At 43.6% G+C, this 24,961-nt stretch overlaps 1 protein-coding gene across 1 annotated transcript in view; it reads right to left on the bottom strand.

The window, feature by feature from the left end:
* CACNA2D3 (calcium voltage-gated channel auxiliary subunit alpha2delta 3) overlaps positions 1 to 24,961 on the bottom strand; it is a 1,156,773-nt gene that overhangs the window by 454,740 nt on the left and 677,072 nt on the right. Inside the window, exon 14 of the mRNA XM_075321303.1 lies at positions 18,565 to 18,582. Coding sequence (XP_075177418.1) covers positions 18,565 to 18,582 — 18 coding nt within the window. The remainder of the gene's footprint in view (positions 1 to 18,564; positions 18,583 to 24,961) is intronic.

Genomic DNA, 24,961 nt, shown 5'->3' with positions numbered 1-24,961 from the left:
TGTGTGCTAAGTATTGTATCTGAATGTTTAAGCTGGGCTGATCCTGAATAGAATCTAATTCTTACAAAGCAAATTATTCTGCCAAGTCCAGTACATGAGTCTTTATCAATCACTTCTATCTGCTGCCCCCTCCACCGTCTCACGCTCAGCAATACTGCCTGTGTTGTAGCATTATCACGAACGATCGTTATCTATAAGGTAATGACAAATTTACAATCTGTCTCAGGTCGCAGCAGTTCACCTAAAAGGTTTCGTAACACATGTGGGTAACATCCATTAACAAAATCTGTAATATTTGAACATTCATTTTTGTCAATTGGATGAAAGAGATACATGTGGGGAACACATGCCCATATATTATGTCATTAAAGGGGAACAGATATATATTTTTGCCCTCTCTGTGATCCATGTAGGGACATCCATGGCTTCAATCTGCACATCTGTAGCTGTCATTTCAGATAAGAACGTTGTCTTCTACGTTGTTTCAAATTGGCACTGAAAGTAGCAACTCGCAAGATAAAAGCTGCACGATGTTATATGTAAATATTCACTGAGTTTATATTGTTTCCTGGTATTTGATCTCCCGTAAATGTACAGAATTTACAAATTAAGTGGTGCAATTTTCAAAACCCATTTACTAGACCCTGGCAAGGACTCTAAGCCGATAGAGAGAAGTGTCAGGATTCCTATGTGCAGAACATTCTGTATTGTTCTGCTATGCTCTCCTGCAGAGCCTGTTTATGTAGCCTATGGTGCACAGCGTTTTGCAGGATGAATGCTCTGCTGGTTTTTTCACAGTACTGGGTTTCATGCTGTCCTGGGAGATGCTCTCGCAGATGCTTCTCGTTCCTGGTGATTGCTCTGCTTCTTTAGGGAGCATGCTAGCTCAGGACGCCGCCAGTCGTACTTCCTGGTTACAGTTCTTTTATTCGCTCCCGTCGTTCTCAGTGTTCAGATCTTCGGACTGCTGTTTACCTGTCTCTGCCTGTCCCCCCTGTTTCTGTTGTGACTTCCCGGCTTCTGACCTCGGACTTCCTCCTGACCGCGTCCTCGCCTGCTCCCTGTATTTTGTAGGTACTCTCCTGGAACCCTGATCTTCTGCTTGTACCTTGACCTTGTCTCTGTCTGCCCCTTGTGTACTTTTGTGCCCTCCTGGTTTATGATCCCAGCCTGCCTGACTATCTCTCTATTTACTGCATACAACTAGTGTCTAGCGCCACCTTGGGACCGTCATCACAGGAGTCCTCTGTTCAGGAACCTTATCTCTTTTCCAGACTACAGGATGGTCACAAAGAACATACCTCGCTGGAGGACCTGCCCTGATCTTCAGGAGAATAGAAGTGCATTGATTTGAACCTGTTAAGGTGCGGGCAATTGTTTTGTTTTTGCACTTTCCTTTTTTTCCTCCCCCTATTCCAAGAGCCAGAACTTTTTATTTTTCCATCAATATAGTTGTGTGAGGGTTTGTTTTTTGAGAAATGAGTTGTACTTTTGAATGACATCATCAGTCATCATCAGTGGGAAAAAAAATCCAATTTTTGAAAAATAGAAAACAAAAGTGAAATTCTGCAATAGTTTTGGGGTTTTTTATTTACAGCGTTAATTTTTACCATAAGGCTATGTTCACATTTCTGTTGTTTTGCTCTGGTCAGGTCCGTCGTTGCGACGCAACAACGGATCCGTCGTTTTTGAAATGTCAACTGACGCAAGGATGTGTTATTTCACAGGATTCCGTTCACAGGAATCCTGTGAAAAGATCCGTCGCGTCCGTTACATCCGTTGTGCAACCGTTTTTTGACGGATCCGTCGTGATCCATTTGTGTTTGGGACAGCGCAGTGGGTGTGCCAAATATGCTGGGCATGCTCAGTAGAGCATGACGGAATCCAGCACCATAGACGTCCATTATAGCTTGTGACGGATTGTGACGGACACCTGCGGAGTCCATTTTTTTGCCGCTCCAAAAAACGCTCCCGCCTGATGGTCAGTCACTAAACGACTGATCCGTCACGCAGCGGATGAAACACAAGGCCATCAGTCACAATCCGTCACTAATAGAAGCCTATGGGAAAAAACGGATTCCTGCAAAATACTTTGCAGGATACCGTAATTCCTCAAGGAGACGGATTGCAACAGTAGCAGAACAACAGAAATGTGAACTTAGCCTAAAGGTTACTTTACACGCTGCGATATCGGTCCCGATATCGCTAGTGTGGGTACCCGCCCCCATCTGTTGCCCGTGCCGCACAACATCGCCCAGACCCGTCACACATACTTACCTGCCCAGCGACGTCGCTGTGACCGGTGAACCGCCTCCTTTCTAAGGGGGCGGTCCGTGCGGCGTCACAGCGACGTCACTGAGCGGCCGCCCAATAGCAGCGGAGGGGCGGGACGTAACATCCCGCCCACCTCCTTCCTTCCTCATAGCGGCTGGGAGGCAGGTAAGGAGAGGTTCCTCGTTCCTGCGGTGTCACACGGAGCGATGTGTGCTGCCGCAGGAGCGACAAACTACATCGTTACTGCTGCAGTAACGATAATCGAGAATGGACCCCCATGTCACCGATGAGCGATTTTGCACGTTTTTGCAACGATGCAAAATCGCTCATCGGTGTCACACGCAGCAACATCGCTAATGCGGCCGGATGTGCGTCACAAATTCCGTGACCCCAACGACTCCGCATTAGCGATGTCGCAGCGTGTAAAGCGCCCTTTAGACTGTCCTGCAATTCTGGCGCTTTGATTTTTTTTCTTGTTACACTGTTTACCGATTGGATTAATCTATTTTATAGATATTTTTGATAGATTGGACATTTCTGAATGGAGCAAAACCAAATATGTTTTTATTTTTTTTTATTTTCAATAGTGCACAAGTGGGGTGATTTGAACTTTTGTGTTTTTTTATTTTTTTCATTATTTGAAAAACGTGTTTTTTACGTTTGATTCTTTTTACTAGTCCACTTAGAGGATTTTATATTGCGATGATTCAATCGCCTGTGCTTTACAGAGCAGAGCTTCAGTATCAGTATCAGCCTCAGCATCTGCGTCAGCATTAACATCAGCATCAGTATTAGCGTCAGCATCAGCGTCAGCATCAACGTCAGCATCAGTATTAGTGTCAGTGTAAGCATCAGCATCAACGTCAGCATCAAAATCAGTATTAGCGTCAGCGTCAGCATCAGCACTGCTCTGGTCAGCAAAAATCACGATCTCCTATGAGCATCATTCGCAGCCAATATACACAGGAGGATCGTCATGATAGACAAAGGGGTCATCAGCTGACCACCGGCTGTGATGACAACCCACTAGCGCCCCGCAATCCTGTAATAAAAGCACCAATGGGAGAAGGGAAAGACGCTCCCCACTAGAACATGTTAAATCTCACTGTCATAGATTTGCAGTGAAATTTAACTGACTTAGGGGTACTTTGCACGTTGCGACATCGCTAGCAAATGCTTTAAGGGAATCCATCAGAAGGATTTTACCTCCCAAACTATTTTTATGCACATAACCTGTCTGTTCCCCCATTATTGAGAAATCAGAATTTGAATTGATATGCAAATGAGGCTGAAGGGCTATTTGTAGATCCAAAGCCTCCGTCATTCCAGCTCTATTCCCCACTCAGCGTCGCCTCCTCCTTCTTGACTGAAAGCCTCTATGCTGTGCAAGTTCAGGCAGAAAAGCTGTCAGTCACACAGGAGTTATCGTCAGGTGGAGAATAGAGCTGGAGTGACGGAGGCTTCTGATACATAAACAGTTCTTCAGCCTCATTTGCACAGCAATTCAATTAAATGTGATTCCACAATTTTTTTTATTTTTTTTATAAAGTTTGGAAATTTGTTATAAACAAAGTTTTATTTGTGTTGCTTTCTTCCGAGACCTGTAACGTTCCAATTTGTAAAGGCCCCGTCATACGCTATGATATATCGTTCGATCGCACCCGCCCCCGTCGTTTGTGCGTCAGGTGCAATTTGTTGCCCGTGGCGCACAATATCGTTAACCTCCGTCACACGCACTTACCTCCCGAACGACCTCGCTGTGGGCGGCGAACATCCTCTTCCTGAAGGGGGAGGGACGTTCGGCGATGTCACACAGCTGCCACCCAATAGAAGCGGAGGGGCGGAGATGAGCGGCCGTAATGCCCCGCCCACCTCCTTCCTTCCTCATTGCCGGCGGGACACAGGTAAGCTGTATTCGTCGTTCCCGGGGTGTCACATGGAGCGATGTGTGCTGCCTCAGGAACGACTAACAACTGACGTGCAGAAGGATGAACGACATTATGAAAATGAACGACGTGTCAACGAGCAACGATTAGGTGAGTATTTTTGCTCGTTAACAGTCGTTCGGAGGCGTCACACGCAACGACGTCGCTAACGATATCGGATGTGCGTCACGGAATCCGTGACCCCGACGACATATCGCTAGATATATCGTAGCATGTGATGGGGCCTTAAGTTGCCGAAGCCGTGTGAGAGCTCGCTGTCTGTGGGGTGAGTGGTGGGGTAGATTGGAGGGTTCATCACTTTAGTTTGCATCTTTTAGGCAGATCTGTGACAACTATAAAACCACAATGCTTTGGATTTTGAATTTTTTGCTTCGTTGAATGTTTACCAATCCGGTGAATTCATTTTACAGACAAAGATACGAAATAATATGTTTACTGTTTTCATTTCGTTATATTTTTAAAAGTATTTTTTTTTTAAGTTTCTTTTTTAGTGTTCTTAGGGGACTTGATCCTGAGATCATCTGATCGCCTGTGCTATATATTTACAGTAAATATCATAATGTTGCAATATACTGTATATAGCAAAAATCACAGTCTACAATGAAGCCCAGCCACTGGCTGATCTTCACAAGGTCACTGTCATGTCTCATAGCTGCAAGGGCAACAAATCATCTGCAATAATGTCACCAGGGGCCAATGGGAGCGTGGAAAGGTGTTCCCTAAAACGGCAAACCATAAAGCACCAGCTTGACAATGGCATATAAGAGGCGACAGCATCAGGTGTAGCTCAGCTCTACTCTGTAGCTCAGCTCTACTCCCTGATGATGATGGCTGTATAACACAACCTTCATCTACCGGGTGTGATGCAGCCTCAGTTCCTGAGCCAGCATCATACATGGAGACCTGATATAGGACGTACGTCTGTGTCCTATGTTGGGAAGTGGTTAAAGGGGTTGTTTTAGCATCAAAAATGTGTTGGGTCCCAAGTACGACTGCCCCTCTATCACATCCTTGTGCATTAATGATACCGAGCCCTGGACACCACTGCTTGAGAAAGTCCAGATGATATACAAAATGAACCTAGAAGATTGTAGACTAAGTTATTGTTATAATATAACACAAAAGTATAAAATATAACCAATAAGGATGATGATAAAGGTATGTAGTCCACGCAGGGGCAGAACGATCGTGGTTGCAGGGATCACAACTGTGACCAGGCCCAGAGGTGCAGGGGGCCCGCTGGCCCCAGCTTCTGTTTCGCCTGGATGTGCGTCCAAGGCTGCACATGTTATGGACAGTATTCAGTATTATATGAAGAATAGATATCCCAAAACAGGACTCAAAATGGCATTTCAACTGTACTCAGATACGGGACATTCTGATCATAAGACTTTCGTGATTCATGCTGACTTAGCTTAATATAAAATGATGAAACACATATACATCTCAGAATAAGCTCTATTTGTCATTTACCCAATAGAGGGAGTGTATGTATTCTTGACTCCTATCCAACTGACTTCTATAAATGTATTGAACTTCCGTGATTAAAGCAGTCACCTTTTTACTCAGACCCGTGGTCATCTCTGGTCTGTGTGGATAAATAGCATGTCTGAAATACATTTGACTCATGATTTGGAATGTAGACGGGTTTAAGACGCTGATGCATACTTGAATTGCATCACCCCCAAATTCACCCCCTTATCACACATCCAGCTGAAATGCATCACGGTGCAGAGATTCATTGGGTCCCTGTACTGCGATAGACACTGCCGGCCAAACAGAAGTTGGAAGCTTTCATCTGTGTCTCAGTGACTGAGGGCGGCACATGTCAATATTGTCATGCGTTGCAATAGCACCGAAACTGATGACAGCTGCTGGCCACTGTGCGCTGGCTATACAAGAGGACGCTGCAAGATGTGGGAGCCAGGATGGGGAGTACAATGCTGTTGTTTTTTGCATTAGACAGAACAGAGACATATTTACCAGGATGGGGACATATTTACCTGGAAGGGGACAGTATATACCAGGAGGGGGACAGTATATACCAGAAGTGCCCCAGAAGGGAGACAGTAGATACCAGGAGGGAGACAGTATATACCAGGAGGGACTCAGGATGGGAACATATGTACAAGGATGGTGACATATACTGTATACCAGGAGGGGTCCAGCAGGGGGACAGTATATACCAGAAGTGCCCCAGAAGGGAGACAGTAGATACCAGGAGGGAGACAGTATATACCAGGAGGGACTCAGGATGGGAACATATGTACAAGGATGGTGACATATACTGTATACCAGGATGGGGACACATACACCAGGATGGGGACATATATACCAGGATGGGGACATTTTTACCAGGATGGGGTTATATATACACCAGGATATAGGTTAGAATGAGGAACATATATACTAGGATGGAGGACATATATATCAGGATGGGAGCATATTTATGAGAAAGTAGAACAGGATGGGGGACATTAGAACAGGCTGGGGGACATTACTACATAATGGTGGTGGCAACTCATATGTCTTTAAAGGATTTAAAATGGTAAATGTATACATAAATACATACATTTGATCAATATGTGGGGATGAGGGGCCCATGTCCAAAATTTTGCACCAGGGCCCATAGAACTCAAGTTACGCTACTGAGTCCTTGCTATGCATTTCAATGCCCAACCGCTGTCTTTATCAGACATACTGAAGGCTGGTGATATAAACCTTTACAATTGTGGAAAAACAACAAATAATATCCTTGTGATTTATGGAATTATTGGATTGTTAGAGTTGGGGAGAATATACTAGAAATTTGGAATCAGGGACGATGTAAATCCAAAGCTGATTGAGCAGTGTTCAGATCCGTCCGTTGCTAGAAATCTCTGCCATTCCCGGCTCGATTCTTGTGTTTTCGTCTCCTTTAACGCCATCACAGTCATTAGTTTTGTATTCTCCGATGTCAACATTTGTTTCCTTTCTGTTCGGCACACTATAAAATTAATTTGTTTTTCTGATGGTTGAACGGCCTGATGGAACCTCTTGTGGTTCGGTCCCGATGTTTCTGAACACATTTTATTACTGTCCTATTTGTCCATCTTTATTGTAGCGGGATTTTCTTTTTGAAGTTCTTTTTTCTATTTTTAATGTTGGGAGCACATTGTGTACATAAATCTTAAAGCTCCACTAAAAATACCGAAGTTAAAGTTAAGTCAAACAAAATACAAGTTTTATTTGTTCTACTGTTTTTGTAGTTTTAGAAAACATCTGCACTAATCCTACATAAGACTATTGCGGAATGGGCTGTAGAGTTTGCCGGTAAATCCTTGCCCATATGGCCAGAGATAGTGAGGACAATGATGGACATTACTATTATTTATTATTATTTATTTACACGGGTATGCGATATCTATAGATTCTACTCGAATCAAAAAGAACGTTTCATTAGATGATTAAGATTAGAAGATCAAGCATTGACCATAAGACCAACCGGCATCAACACCAAGGAAACCCAGAGATGAAGTCCCACGGAGATTATGGGGTAAACAAGCTCTCTACTTCTCAAGCCAAAGTGAAGGTGGCCCTCATCACTCGTCCCTCCATATACTTGGGCCAGTTGGCTCCACCACTAATATAAAATATAAGACCCACTGTGTACACCGTTGTTGCCAATTTTTTTTTTTTTGTTGTTTATTTTTAGAATAATTGATCAAAAACTCATGGACAGCTAATATTTTTGGGACACATTGGAAAGCCAAGCCGTAATGAGTCAAAAAGTCACTTTGCTTTTTTTCCAGAAATAATGTAATCTACATAGATCAACATTTGAATGTTTTTTGTCACGGGTGCACCATACCACTAGCATGGTGTTTTACAAAAGCTCCAACGTTTATCAACATTAAACCTTTATTTTGTCCAAAATGTGATGATAATTAGAGACCAGCAATGACTGTAACACAGAGAAAGATGATCAGTGAATGTTCTGCAGGTAACAACAGTCACAATCAGTAGGACGTGCACCGGCCGTTGCTGTGAATGACTTCAGCACATCTGCAGCCACAGGACATCACTAGTCCCTCACACTGCTCTGGGGGGATTTTGGCCCACTCTTCTTCCAGTCTCTTCCACAGGACATCACTAGTCTCTCACACTGCTCTGGGGTGATTTTGGGCCACTCTTCTTCCAGTCTCTTCCACAGGACATCACTAGTCTCTCACACTGCTCTGGGGGGATTTTGGTCCACTCTTCTTCCAGTCTCTCCACAGGACATCACTAGTCTCTCACACTGCTCTGGGGGGATTTTGGTCCACTATTCTTCCAATCTCCTCCACAGGACATCACTAATCTCTCACACTGCTCTGGGGGGATTATAGCCCACTCTTCTTCCAGTGTCTTCCACAGGACATCACTAGCCTCTCACACTGCTCTGGGGGGATTTTGGCCCACTCTTTTTCCAGTCTCTTCCACAGGACATCACTAGTCTTTCACATTGCTCTGGGGGGATTTTGGTCCACTCTTCTTCCAGTCTCTTCCACAGGACATCACTGGTCTCTCACACTGCTCTGGGGGGATTTTGGCCCACTCTTTTTCCAGTCTCTTCCACAGGACATCACTAGTCTTTCACATTGCTCTGGGGGGATTTTGGTCCACTCTTCTTCCAGTCTCTTCCACAGGACATCACTAGTCTCTCACACTGCTCTGGGGGGATTTTGGTCCACTCTTCTTCCAGTCTCTTCCACAGGACATCACTAGTCTCTCACACTGCTCTGGGGTGATTTTGGGCCACTCTTCTTCCAGTCTCTTCCACAGGACATCACTAGTCTCTCACACTGCTCTGGGGGGATTTTGGTCCACTCTTCTTCCAGTCTCTCCACAGGACATCACTAGTCTCTCACACTGCTCTGGGGGGATTTTGGTCCACTATTCTTCCAATCTCCTCCACAGGACATCACTAATCTCTCACACTGCTCTGGGGGGATTATAGCCCACTCTTCTTCCAGTGTCTTCCACAGGACATCACTAGCCTCTCACACTGCTCTGGGGGGATTTTGGCCCACTCTTTTTCCAGTCTCTTCCACAGGACATCACTAGTCTTTCACATTGCTCTGGGGGGATTTTGGTCCACTCTTCTTCCAGTCTCTTCCACAGGACATCACTGGTCTCTCACACTGCTCTGGGGGGATTTTGGCCCACTCTTTTTCCAGTCTCTTCCACAGGACATCACTAGTCTTTCACATTGCTCTGGGGGGATTTTGGTCCACTCTTCTTCCAGTCTCTTCCACAGGACATCACTAGTCTCTCACACTGCTCTGGGGGGATTTTGGACCACTCTTCTTCCAGTCTCTTCCACAGGACATCACTAGTCTCTCACACTGCTCTGGGGGGATTTTGGCCCACTCTTCTTCCAGTCTCTTCCACAGGACATCACTAGTCTCTCACACTGCTCTGGGGGGATTTTGGACCACTCTTTTTCCAGTTTCCTCAGCAGGACATCACTAGTCTCTCACACTGCTCTGGGGGGATTTTGGTCCACTCTTCTTCCAGTCTCTTTCACAGAACATCACTAGTCTCTCACACTGTTCTGGTGGGATTTTGGCCCACTCTTCTTCCTATCTCTTCCTCAGTTCTTTGACTGTTGTGGGTTTCTTGGCCATAACCAAGGATTTTCCAGAGGTTTTCTATTGGGTTCAGATCAGGACTCTGGGCTGTGGCAATTTCATTGTTTCCAGGATCTGCTTTCTCCATTTTGCTGTGTGACAGGGGGCATTGTCCTGCATGAAAATTTCTCACTGATTGAGTGACGAATGCAAGTAAGGATCCACGTGTTGTGAAGAAGGTTCTGATCCACACTTGTATTCACTCTGCCATGTAACTGTATGAGAGGTCCAATTCCTGCCACAGAAAACATTCCCCAAACCATGACCCTTCCTCCATCGCCTGTCACTGACTTCTTAACACACTTTGGGTTCAGTCTTTCCCCAGTTTGTTGATGAACATAATGTTTCCCATCAGATGCAAATAAATTAAACTTGCTTTCATCAGTAAAATGAACTGTGGACACTTCTCCTCTGTCCACACAACATGCTCCTCACTAAAGGGGAGTTTAGCCTTGTGATTCTTTCTGCTAATGAGAGGTTTGGTCACTGCAGAGTGGGCTTTCAGTCCAAATACTCTTACACGTCGTGACACCGTATGACGAGACAGATCCTTACCCTGGTCAGTGCTGAACTGGTAAGCAATTCCAGCTGCAGTGTGAAATGATTACCCATGGAGTTTCTCCACATTATCCTGTCCTCTCTTGCATTTGTCTTGTGAGGGCGACTAGCCTTCTTGGGGAACTTGAAAGAGTTTGTGATGTTGTATAGATGCAATATTCTCGAAATCACAGACTTGGAGCGACTAACTTCTCTTGCTATGGTTGATAGGGTCAGCCCTTTGGCCTTCATCTGGACAACCTGCTGCTGGAGGGTTTCAGTCTATTTGGAACGGCAAAGTCAGTGCAAATTGGAAAGTTATGCTGCCAGTTACATAAGGTTTGTCAGATAATGAAGGAAATTAGCAGCAGGTGCCGGATTAACACCAATAATTTGCAGGGATATGAAAGTGTTCTCCAATTGTGACCTGTGCTTTGTCATTTATCTTATTTACATTTTTATTATGTGCTCTTGAAAAAATTCAATTTATGAAATAATCAAAAAATCCTGTGAGTTTCCTCATGTTAGGATATAATCCCATAGGACGACACAAAGACCACAACATTTAGGAAATGGCGTGTTCTCTAATTTTGATCTCCAGTGCACCTTGTAAAATACACCGTATGGTACAGCTTGTTTCAAGAAGAATTCCATACTATGCAGAGAATGATATGAAATTGGCCTTAAAGATTAACGCAAATATAGTTGAGACATTGAAGACCGTTTGAAATGTCAATAGAAAAATACCAAAAGTTTGGGTATCGAATATTTAAATACATATGTTACTTTTCTGCATTATCGTTAGTCCCACCCTGGATTGTTAAAACCGTCTACTGATTGTCGGGGAGCCGGTACTTTCGTTAATATCCAAAATTAAGATTTAGCGGACTCCATTTTGACAAAATAGGTGTTCTCACATTGAATTAAATGGGTTTAAAAAAAAAACAAAAAAACAAAACAAACAACCAGTAAAGATGAATTAATAGTCAAAAATTTGCTTTGAGGGCATTTTCTTGAATTCAAAAGCTGTTATTTCCTTTAATGTGAAACAATCACCAGTAGTTTCCTATATAACCTAAAGCCAGTGCTGTACTGGTACTATCAGGCTGATTCTATACATACAGTGCTATACTGGTACTATCAGGCTGATTCTATACATACAGTGCTATACTGGCACTATCAGGCTGATTCTATACATACAGTGCTATACTGGCACTATCAGGCTGATTCTATACATACAGTGCTATACTGGCACTATCAGGCTGAGTCTATACATACAGTGCTGTACTGGTACTATCAGGCTGATTCTATACATACAGTGATATACTGGTACTATCAGGCTGATTCTATACATACAGTGCTATACTGGTACTATCAGGCTGATTCTATACATACAGTGCTATACTGGTACTATCAGGCTGATTCTATACATACAGTGTTATACTGGCACTATCAGGCTGATTCTATACATACAGTGCTATACTGGCACTATCAGGCTGAGTCTATACATACAGTGCTATACTGGTACTATCAGGCTGATTCTATACATACAGTGCTATACTGGTACTATCAGGCTGATTCTATACATACAGTGCTAGACTGGCACTATCAGGCTGATTCTATACATACAGGGCTATACTGGCACTATCAGGCTGATTCTATACATACAGGGCTATACTGGCACTATCAGGCTAATTCTATACATACAGTGCTATACTGGCACTATCAGGCTGATTCTATACATACAGTGCTATACTGGTACTATCAGGCTGATTCTATACATACAGTGCTATACTGGCCCTATCAGGCTGATTCTATACATACAGTGCTATACTGGCACTATCAGGCTGATTCTATACATACAGTGCTAGAATGGCACTATCAGGCTGATTCTATACATACAGTGCTATACTGGCGCTATCAGGCTGATTCTATACATACAGTGCTATACTGGTACTATCAGGCTGATTCTATACATACAGTGTTATACTGGCACTATCAGGCTGATTCTATACATACAGTGCTATACTGGCACTATCAGGCTGAGTCTATACATACAGTGCTATACTGGTACTATCAGGCTGATTCTATACATACAGTGCTATACTGGTACTATCAGGCTGATTCTATACATACAGTGCTAGACTGGCACTATCAGGCTGATTCTATACATACAGGGCTATACTGGCACTATCAGGCTGATTCTATACATACAGGGCTATACTGGCACTATCAGGCTAATTCTATACATACAGTGCTATACTGGCACTATCAGGCTGATTCTATACATACAGTGCTATACTGGTACTATCAGGCTGATTCTATACATACAGTGCTATACTGGCCCTATCAGGCTGATTCTATACATACAGTGCTATACTGGCACTATCAGGCTGATTCTATACATACAGTGCTAGAATGGCACTATCAGGCTGATTCTATACATACAGTGCTATACTGGCGCTATCAGGCTGATTCTGTATATACAGTGCTATACTGGCACTATCAGGCTGATTCTATACATACAGTGCTATACTGGCACTATCAGGCTGAGTCTATACATACAGTGCTATACTGGCACTATCAGGCTGATTCTATACATACAGTGCTATACTGGCACTATCAGGCTGATTCTATACATACAGTGCTATACTGGCACTATCAGGCTGATTCTATACATACAGTGCTATACTGGCACTATCAGGCTGATTCTATACATACAGTGCTATACTGGCACTATCAGGCTGATTCTATACATACAGTGCTATACTGGCACTATCAGGCTGATTCTATACATACCTGTAGTGGTCACCTCGGATGTACAAATTTTGAAAAACAAGCAAGTAAAGTTTGTAAAATCAGCAGCTTTTTGAATGACAGCAGCTGCCGATCAGCTGATAGCTGGGGTGGGTATTCGTAGTGATTCCCGCCCCCAGTCTGTCCGTTCTCCCCTATCTGTTAATTCTATTATAGAATCGTTTTTCTAACTGACTAGAAGGACCTGTGCTGATGTCATACCCCTGTGACCAGAAGGGGCGGGGCCTCCGCCAACATAGCTGATACCAGGAAGCAACATTTTTCTGTTGGCTAATGCCCCGCCCCTTCTGGTTACATGGATATGACATCAGCACAGGTCCTTCTAGTCACAAAGTAAATCGATTCTATAATAGAATCAGCATAAGTAACAGGGGGAGCGGATACCTATGAATACCCACACCAGCTATCAGCTGCTGCAGCTGCTGTTACTCAAAAGCTGCTCATTTTGCAAACTTTACTTGCTTGTGTTTCAAAACCTATACATCCGAGCTAACACCTAAAGGTATGTATAGAATCAGCATGATAGTGCCAGTATAGCACTGGCTTTAGCTTATATAGGAAAATCCTGGTGATTGGTGCACTTTAGGTCCGATAACTGAGGATGAAATAACAAGCACTATTAAAAGGAGGGTATCCAGGGTTAGAAAAACATAGAAAGATTTATCATTAGTGCTACATGTCCTTGATACATGTCCTTGATACCACAGATCAGCTTCATTGACGACGTGATGGTTTCTCAGCTGCAAAACCAAACATAACCTCTTGCACTATTTTTACAACTTAGTGTCATGAGTGTGTCATGACTTGATGTGATCTTTGGCAGATCTGTGATCAGAAGGTCACAGCATGTTGTTGACCGCATATCCGCTTTAATGCCTGCTCATCGACTACTCTGAGTTGGTACGAATTTAATTCTGTCCAGTACTGAAGGGGTTAAGGTTCATTTCTATCATGCAGTGATCTAAAAGGTATTTGTAACATCAGCTGCAGCCACTTCCTTCTGCTATAAATATCCGCTCCTCACTCCTTCCTATGCCGGCTATAGCTCATACCTATGCTGTCCACTTTCAAGGAGTCAGTCTCTGGAGAAGCTGAGGAGTTGCTTTTGTTGCAGCTGAGAAGTTCCTGCTGGAGAAGTTGTGGACTGTTACTTGTTGTTTCTTAACTCACCTGTTTGTCTTACCTTGCTCGTGTTGTCTTATTGCAGCCCTCACTGGTCTTCACTAGTCAGGGTGAGTTCAAGGCCAGTAAAGGCCAAGGTACTTGATGGAGCATGGGGGAAAGGATCCAGCTAGGGACATTAGGGAGTGCAGGGATCAGCCTGAGGTGAGTGTTAGAGGTGATTCCCCACTCCCCTCTTCCTGGCACCAGAGCCTTCCGTTGTATTCCTACCCTGTCGTACTCTCTGTGCTGCGCCGCTCACCAGGAGTCCTCTCGAACCTTGTGTGACACCTGCAGTCACATTGTAACACTTAGCAGCCATGTTTTTTTTTCTAGAACTGAACAATATTAATTAAAATAATAACAAAAAAAAATAATTATTCTACCCTTCATGGCTTTATAGTAGAGTAGTTGCCAACAAAAATGTCAGCAAAAACGTTTTTCTCATCACAATAACTTTTCGGAGTCTGTGACTTCCAGTGACTGCTAAGAGTCATGACCAGTGTATAATATGCTCTGCTGAAAATTGGACTTACTGGTTTGGACTTTCAGCTCTTGGTCCTTGTAGTGTGAGCAGAAAAGCCCTTTAAACAGTGTATATATTCTGTGTATGTCAACCTCTCAAATAAATGTCAGGTGACAACTTACGGGGTAGGTAGGGTGGAGATGGGGAAGGTGTACGATGAAAAATATTTTTGCAGTTATTTGTTTTTGTGATTTTACAGACATATATGACGTGATACACACAATGTGACATATTTACCCATTTGTATGTATATAACCAAAATGGGGCTCATTCAGTAACACTGGAAGATATATATTGTACTGCTACAGGGGAAATGTCCTGTAGCCTGTAATATCCAGTCAGATTCTAACACATTTTTCTAATTTATAGAAAAAAAAAAAAGAGTTAAATTAAAAATGAAAACTATTATATCCTAATGTTTAAACCTAGAGGAAATATTGGATCTGACCCTGAAAGCTCAACAACATCCAAAAATCCTCTTCTGATCAAAGTGAAAGATGAGTCTTAGGAGTGTAACCATCTTTGAACATTTCGGAGAAGTGGTCAATGAGATATGTACTTTGGATTAGGCAAAGTCAACCTGCCAGACGAAGTGTTGTCATCAGTCCTAGCCGAAGAGTCCACCAACAGTCTTAAAATGTCGTCAACGTAACTATCCACAAGATAGGTAATAGCTTGCTAATTGGTGTCTGACTTTTTCGACCACTATTGATCCGTGGAATAGCCCTCTGAAGTTCCTCTTGGTGTGCAAAACTGCAGGTGATGGCAGAGTTCAATACTTGGCTATCTCTAATGATCGTAGTCCACGAACAATCATCATAACTTGCCAAACTGGGAAAAACCCTTCAAGGTATTAGCTCATTGGCCAGCTGTAATGACTGAACATCTCGGTGAAGTTGTCAGGAAATATGCACCTTTGATTATGCAAAGTCAACCTGCCAGACTAAGTTTTCTCATCAGTCCTAGCTAAAAAAGCCCACAAACAGTCTTAAAGCCTCATCAACTGAACAATCTACAAGATCTGTAATTGCTTGCTGAATGGTGTCTGACTTTCTGGACCCCTATTGATCCTGGGAATGGGGCTCTGATGTTCTTCTTTGTCTACAAAACTGACAGTGATAGCAGAGTCCAATACTTGGCTATATGCAATGTTTGGTAGTCCACGAAAAATTAGCAAGTAATCACCTATGCAATGGATACATGACAACTTGTCAAATTTGGAAAAACCCTTCAAGGTATTAGCTCAATTGGCAGCTGTAATGTCTTCTAGGGTGAACAATACACAAGCTTGAACATCTTGGAGAAGTTGTCAGAAAATATGCACTTTGGATTAGGCAAAGTTAACCTGCCAGACTAAAGGCCCTGTCACACACACAGAAGAATCTGTGGTTGCAGTGAAATTGTGGACAATTAGTGGCAGGTTTGTGGCTGTGTACAAATGGAACAATATGTCCATGATTTCACTGCAACCACAGATCAGCCAAAGATTTATATGTGTGTGTGACAGGGCCATAAGTGTTGTCATCAGTCCTAGCCGAAGAGTCCACCGACAGGTCTTAAAGTGTCATCAACGTATCTATCCACAAGATAGGTAATAGCTTGCTCATTGGTGTCTGACTTTTTGGACGGCTATTGATCCTGGGAATAGGGCTCTAAAGTTCCTCCTTGTCTACAAAACCATCGGAAATAGCAGAGTACAATACTTGGCTATCTCCAATGCTCAGTAGTCAACAAACAATCAGCAAGTAATCACCTATGCAATGGATACGTGACAACTTGACAAACCTGCAAAAACCCTTCAAGGTATTAGCTCGATGGCCAGCTGTAATGTCTTCTAGGGTGAACAAAGCACAAGCATGAACAACTCGGAGAAGTTGTCAGGAAATATGCACCTTGGATTAGGCAAAGCCAACCTGCCAGACTAAAGGGGGCTTTACATGCTACGATATCGTTAATGTTTCATCGTCGGGGTCACGTTGTTAGTGACGCACATCCGGCGTCATTAACGATATCGCAGCGTATGACACGTACCAGCGACCTTAAGCGACCTCAAAAATGGTGAAAATTGTTCACCATGGAGAGGTCGTCCCAAACTCAAAAATCGGTAAGGGTTGTTTTTCGTTGTGGTTCGTTGCTCCTGCGGCAGCAAACATCGCTGTGTGTGACACCACAGGAGCGAGGAACGTCTCCTTACCTGCCGCCGGCCGCAATGCGGAAGGAAGAGGTGGGCGGGATGTTTACATCACGCTCAGCTCCGCCCCTCCGCTTTGATTGGCCAGCCGCTTAGTGACATCGCGGTGACGTCGCTGTGATGCCGAATGTCCCTCCCCCTTGAGGGAGGGATTGTTCAGCAGTCACAGCGATGCCGCCGACCAGGTAAGTGCGTGTGACGCTGCCGTAGCGATAATGTTCGCTGCGGCAGCGATCACACGATTTCGCTTGCACGACGGGGGCGGGTACTTACATGCTCGATATCGCTAGCAATTGCTAGCAATATCGTAGCGTGTAAAGCCCGCTTAAGTGTTGTAATCAGGCCTAGCCAAAGAGTCCACCAACAGTCATAAAGTGTCATCAACGTAACTATCCACAAGATAGGTAATAGCTTGCAGATTGGTGTCTGACTTTTTGGACCCTTATTGATCCTGGGAATGGGGCTCTGAAGTTCATCTTAATCTACAAAACTGCAGGTGAAAGCAGAGTCCAATACTTAGCTATCTCCTAAGCTTGGAGTCAACAAGTAATCACCTATCCAATGGATACGTGACAACTTGACAACCTTGGAAAAACCCTTCAATGTATTAGCTCCTTGGCCAGGTGTAATGTCTTCTAGGGTGACCCATAAACGAGCTGGCTGTGTATGTTTTATTAAAGGAAAAATAGGGTAAACTATTGGAAAAATAAATTGGTGTTGACATTCAACATTACCAATCCTTCTTTTTCTTGACAACATCTGTCGGAGAATATGGAAGACAATTTGTATGTCAGATGGTCAGCTGGTCACACCAATTAGCCAGTAATAGTTCAGCTTGTACTAATCTAAAAGTTTGATGGACCCTTGTTTTCTCCGGTTAAGTCCTGTTTAGTATCTTTCATCAAGTTTGAATTCTAAAAACTAGAGATTGACCTAAAGGGGAAAATGATTGGTAGAATCTGACTGGACGCCATACTTGTCATTCAACAAGTCCCATTGTGTTACATATACATATTGTGACACACTGTAGCAGGTATGGTATAAGGCTGACGTTACGGACAGAATTAGTCTAGACCATGAGATTCACATGTACTCTACTCAAATGACGCAAAGACCAATGCTTAGAACAGTGGAGACCAAGTTATACAGCTTTCACTAGCCAGTGCTAAATCTTAAGGCACCTTACGCTATACAATAAGGTGCCTTGTATTTTAGCACTGGACTGGAGTCAATTTCAACACTGTTTGCTTTGGAATTTCTAAATAAAATAATGCCCAAAACGGATGTGCTAAGTATTGGCGCAAATTCCCTAAGATTGAGAGTGCGGGTTTCTTGAGCAAACACCATTGAATGTGATGTTGACCTTGGTACCACTGTACTAAGTGTGTAGCACTGCACACATGCACAAACGGTAAATGTTTTACTCGATGAAATATCAACAGAATTATTTTTTTTTTTTACCTTTTGAGCCTGAGGGAGCTGAAAAAATAGAAACAACAAAACAAGAATTCATTTAGTGGAACTAGATTTCTGCAGAATGTTATTACCTTGATAGTTGTTGATTCTGGTGATTCTGGATTCTAAGACCTAATTTTACCGGGAGCAAATGTATACACACAACGGGGTCACAAATTTCAGGAATCCGGCACAGCATCTTCATAAAAAAGAATTTTATTGTTCCATTAAAACCCAATGGGGTCAGTATCATACACGGCCATTGAGTCTTGATCTATTCACAGAGTGAATTTTTGTTTTTTTCTGAAACCTATGATACCTCAATATCACTAAGAAGCGCTGAGTGACCACTCATTGAATAAATGTAACGAAACATATCCTGAAAGGGTCCGAGGACGTTTGTCTGCTGTTGAGGGGACTGCCTCTTCAGACTTGTCTATGTTCCTCCTACACCGGTAGCAGGAGGTTTACAGCTCCGTAGAAAGCAACAGACGATTTAAGGATATAAGCGACCAAACCAGGGACAAAAACTTCAGCAACAAGAAACAACGTTATATACGTGACAAGGAAAAAGAGATGCGGGAAGAAGTTACTGAAAAACGGAGCGGTACCCCGCCTACTCGCGCAATATCCATATCATTCATACATACATCATGTGACATGAAATTCATAGATATCCAACTATAAAAGGGTGATGATACTTATGTCTTGAGTGACCTGTGCTCTGCGCTGTAAGGGACAGGTGGGATCACAAAATAACAAAAATGTTAAAAATCTGATGTGTTAATTTGGGACTTAAAGGGAATCTGTAAGCAGGTTTTTGCTATGTAACCTGAGAGCAGACATTCTGATTCCAGCCATGTATCACTTGCTGCTCTGTTTGCTGTTATTTTAATACAATCACATTTTTCTCTGCTGAAGATCTAAAATGCTAAGCTGTGTATAACCCCACCCTCACCACTGATTGCCAGATTTCTGTGTACACTGTGCATAGGCAGAATGCTAAGCTGTGTATAACCCCACCCACACCACGGATTAGCAGCTTTTCATGTCCAGTGTACACTGTGCATAGGCAGAATGTTAAGCACTGTATAACCCAGGCCACTCCACTTATTGGCAGCTTTGTGTGTACAGTGGACACTGTGCATAGGCAGAATGCTGAGCTCTGTATAGCCCCATCCACCCTACTGATTGACAGCTTCCTGTGTAGCGTGTACACTGTGCATGGGCAGAATGCTGAGCTATGTATAACCCCACCCACACCACTGATTGGCAGTTATCTGTGTAGAGTGTACACTGTGCATAGGCAATAATGCTGAGCTATTTATAACCCCACCCACAAGACTGATTGGCAGGTATCTGTGTAGATTGTACACTGTGCATATGCAGAATGCTGAGCTCTGTATAACCCCACCCACATCACTGATTTGCAGCTTTTTGTGTACAGTGTACACTGTGCATAGGCAGAATGCTAAGCTCTGTTTAATTTACCCCACACGACTGATTGTCAGCTTTCTGTGTATAGGGTACACTGTGCATAGGCAGAAAGCTTCTAATCAGTGGTGAGGTGGGTTACACAGAGCAGCAGGACTAGAAAGCAGCAGACAACTAGTCCTGTAGTGATAATCTATTAGTAAAATATTGATTTTATTGTTTCTGTCTCTACATCGTGCTGCTCTCAGATTACATAGCAAAAACCTGCTGACTACGGTAATTCCTTTTAAAGTGAACCCGTGACAATGAATTTATTGTTTGATTGTTTGAAATATAACTTGTAATTTAATAAACCTTCTATGCTCCAGTAGGTGGTTCTATGGTTCTATTCTGTGAGTGACAGCCTTCCTTTTATCTGTGTGTATAAACATATAACCACAGTGCTTTACTTACCCTCCTTTGGTTCAGTGCTGAGTTTCCACTCCTGGTGTTTCTTATTGTCTGTTGACAGCACTGCAGCCGATCACTTAGCCCAGAGGCTTTGCCGGTATTGATGACATGATGTACTCAGAGCTGCTGAGCGCTGTCAATGTGACATCAGCACAGCAGACAATAACAGATACAGCGGCGGACACGCGGCACTGGACCCAGGGAGAAAGAGCAAAGCACTGTTTGTATTTCTAAAGCAAACTACAGCGCAGACTTCCATTTTTAATCTCATAACACCCAGAAAATTGTTCAAAAGGAAATACATTTTTAATGTACCAAAAATAAATTAGTTTAAGTCTATTAGTAATCTGAAGTCCACAAAAAGTTGCACGCACAGAAATCAGCGTTGTATTTAGCTCTTTATTCATAGTTGTGCAAAAAAATGCAATCCTTTCTCCTTTCTGTTTCTGCTACACACCACAATGATTGAACAACCTAAAACTTGCTCCCCAACTATGTCCCAAACTTAAATCCTTTGTAAGATCCCAGCACAACCATTGGGGAAGCTTCATCTTCCATCTTGACAACATTTTGCATCAACATTTTCTAAATTTATGGGGCCATCAAAAATGTTCTCTCATCACAAAAATTGTTCCAGCAACTGAACTTATTTTGAGTCATAAAAATCAGAGAACATTAAGTAGATCTCTGCCATTGACCTCGACTTCAGACGATACATTGATGATCTAACTTTTCAATTCAAATAAGATACATGTTCTAAAATATTACCAGAGTAAAGAACTTAGTTTTTAATGAAAAGTTCTAAAGGATTTGGCCATTTCTTATGTTTTCTAAGGTATTGTTTCCCATAATTGTGGCACCATATTGTATCTGTGCAACAATTTGTTGTCGAGTAGCATAATGGTTCAGTGCTTGGCTCCCGTAATTACATTTAATGAAGGGCAACATCTACATGGTGTTCATATGTTCTCCTCATTCTTTATTGGGTTTCCTCTCCCACTCCAGAACCATGCCAGTCTTGGAGTTTAGATTTTGAGCCCCACTAGCAACAGGAACCATGATATCTGTGATGATAATCTCTGTACTGTGCTTCGGACAATGTTGGTGCTTTTTAAAAAAGAAAACAAAATATGTAAGTGAAGGGTCTGAAGTGACAAAGCTCAATTGGCTGCCATATTGGAGAATCCTATTGAAAGTGGCAGTGGCGTAATGTGAAGTTTGCGGGGCCCCAGTGAAAAAACTCCAACAGTGCCCCCAACTATTGCAGATCTTTAAGAGCATTCATCTTTTAATTTGGGACAAAGGAAACTTTTGGGCACTCCAAGGCTCCAAGGCCCATTTCCATCCCTTCAGTGATGATAGTTATGCCGGCGTCACACGGTACGATATATCGGGCGATATGTCGTCGGGGTCACGTCGTTAGTGACGCACATCCGGCATCGTCAGAGATATTGTACCATGTGACACCCCCGAACGACTGTGAACGAACAAAAATACTCACCTTATCGTTGCTCGTTGACATGTCGTTCATTTTCAAAATGTCGGTCCTCCTTCTGTGCTCTGGTTGTTCATCGTTCCAGAGGCAGCACACGTCGCTCCGTGTGACACCTTGGGAACGACGAACACAGCTTACCTGCGTCCCGCCGGAAATGCGGAAAGAAGGAGGTGGGCGGGATGTTACGTCCCGCTCATCTCCGCTTCTATTGTCCGGCTGCCGTGTGACGTCGCTGTGACGCCGAACGTCCCTCCCCCTTCAGGAAGAGGATGTTCGCCGCCCACAGCGACGTCGCCCAGGAAGTAAGTGCGTGTGACGGGGGTTAACAACTTTGTGCGCCACAGGCAACAAATTGCCCGTGCCGCACAAACGACGGGGGCGGGTACGATCACTCGTGCAATCACACGATAGCACGATAGATCGTCCCGTGTGATGCCGGCATTACACCCATGGCAAGTTGACATCAATCATTATAATATTGTCTCCTTTTGGAAGCAAGGCATATATAATGTTTAATTTAGGGCATGTGAGATTTAGGTGGATGGTCCTTTGCACATGATGCTTCTCAAGTAGTTGCAAATGATAAGATGATCCAGTAGATGCTGTTCTTTTGGAGGTCTTCTTTAGCAGCAGGTCTGCCTATAAATAGTACAGTCTAAATCCACAGCAAAAGGGGGACATTGGCAATGCAGCGATACAGTTGGCTATAGTGCCAGCCATCGTGTGTCCAGTATCAACCACAGGGTCTAGACTAAGAGCCACAGCATCAAAAATTACAGTTATGACAGCAGATAAGTTCTCGACACAGATGGCAAAGCTTTTCTGTTCTCACGATGGCCTCTGGTGGAGGAGCATGTGATAAGACCTGTCCAGTGGTGTAACTTGAAGCTCATGGGCCTCACTGCACCTCTAACGGGGACACCAATTACTGCAAATCTTTAACAGTATTGGTCTTTTCTTAAAGGCCAAAGGGACTCTTTGTACCCCTTAGGCTTCAGGGCCCGGTTGCGATAGCAAACCCTGCACCTATTGTAGTTACGCCCCTGGGCCTGTCCACCAGCCTCCTACGAATAAAAAGTGTTTTTCAATTGGAGAAGACTTCACAAAAAGTTTTTGCAACTCCATTATTAGGAGTGCTATCATTATTCTATATTGGATGGATGTTTTCCCCAAGTGGTGATTCAGATACATTTTGTCTTCTGGTGGACAGGTCTGGTCACAGATGCATTGTCTTCTGGTGGATAGGTCTGGTCACAGATGCATTGTATTCTGGTGGACAGGTCTGGCCACAGATGCATTGTATTCTGGTGGACAGGTCTGGTCACAGATGCATTGTCTTCTGGAGGACAGGTCTGGTCATAGATGCATTGTCTTCTGGTGGACAGGTCTGGTCACAGATGCATTGTCTACTGGAGGACAGGTCTGGTCACAGATGCATTGTCTTCTGGTGGACAGGTCTGGTCACAGATGCTTTGTCTACTGGAGGACAGGTCTGGTCACAGATGCTTTGTCTTCTGGTGGACAGATCTGGCAACAGATGCATTGTATTCTGGTGGACAGGTCTGGTCACAGATGCATTGTCTTCTGGTGGACAGGTCTGGTCACAGATGCACTTCCCAACCACAAAATCCTACCCTGAACAAAGTGGAAAACTCCTTTAACGTTTCAGCCTCTGGTAATGTGATATCTGTGACACATCCCTTTGTCCAGGTGTAGATATTGTTCTGCCGTGATGCTTGGCTTCATGAAGAATCGGTTGGTGTCTCACGAGTGAGGTCTCCGATTCGTGAAGCAATGGTTTACAACTGTCAGTCAAGTTCTATCAATTCTCAGAATTGTATTTTCTGGCAGGTGTTTGTATGCAACTGAAAAAAGCATAAAGGGCCTGTTCAATGCAATCAGTCTGAGATGTCAGGTGAGGACTGAGTCTTTCTCAGCAACGTCCTTCGTGCCATAAATCCTATCTTCCAAGGGAATTATCTTAGAGCACTGAACCCTGAAGAAAACACTGGGGACGTCTTCAGCACACCATGCCCCGGGCCATTTTAAAAATGTATTAAAAAAACTGTCTGTTTAGTCTAAGAAGTCATTTTAATTCTCATAGTTAGATGTCACACAGACAATGAAATTTCTAAAATATCACACCAGCTTTAACTGTGAAGGTGACTTTGGAGCAAGGCGAGGAGAAGCGCTAGACTCCGGTTGGCATCTCTTATTCGGAGGGGCATTTTATGGTTAAAGGCTGAGTTTATGGAATCTGTTCAGGTCTCTGCCGCTTGATGTAGCTGGAAAGACACAAATAAAACATCTTGTACAATGAAAACTCTGAAACAACCAAAGATCTATCCAAAAATGGAAGGGTAGTCTTCTCACGGAAGCCAATATGCACAAAATATAGGAGAATGGAAAATCTTGGTGGTCTTTTTAATGAGATGGTCTTTTGGAGAGATTTGACTGTATTTTTAAATTTCTATTATTATTTTGGTATGATAATTGTAATGCCGGCGTCCTCGCACTCTCTTGCTCCCCTTCTCCAGCGAGGTCGCCTATTCTTTCACCTGTCCAGGCGTCCTGCGGCGTGGTCCTGACCCTGTCCCATGCTACAGCCTCACAGAGCATCTGTACGCCCAACAGGCTCCAGGTTGCAGCCCGTAGGGCATGCCCGTGGTCACGCCCCCTTTCTTAAAAGGCCAGCATCATCCTAACCTGGAAGTATCCCCAGGTCAGCTGGGAGGCCGTAGGTACTTAAGGCACTTCTGCCCTATCAGTAGTGCCTGAGTCTAATACATTGCTAGTTCTCAGGTCCCCTAGCTCTGTGCTGCTGCCGCTGATACATTGTGCTAGTTCTGTTTGCTGATACTTGTTTGCATTATGGAGTGCCGCTGCCGTATCCCTACTTACACGATATTGATCCTTACAAGTATCTACTCCGGACGCTGCTGCTGTATCAATCTATTCATCCCTCCATCCCGGATGGATTCTCAATAACTGCTGCGGCCGCAACATATTGTCAGAGACAGTTGC

This window comes from Anomaloglossus baeobatrachus, chromosome 8, assembly GCF_048569485.1.
Source record: "Anomaloglossus baeobatrachus isolate aAnoBae1 chromosome 8, aAnoBae1.hap1, whole genome shotgun sequence".
Classification (NCBI taxonomy): domain Eukaryota; kingdom Metazoa; phylum Chordata; class Amphibia; order Anura; family Aromobatidae; genus Anomaloglossus; species Anomaloglossus baeobatrachus.
Note: the sequence above shows the minus strand (reverse complement) of the source record. Positions and strands in the feature narration are given on the sequence as shown.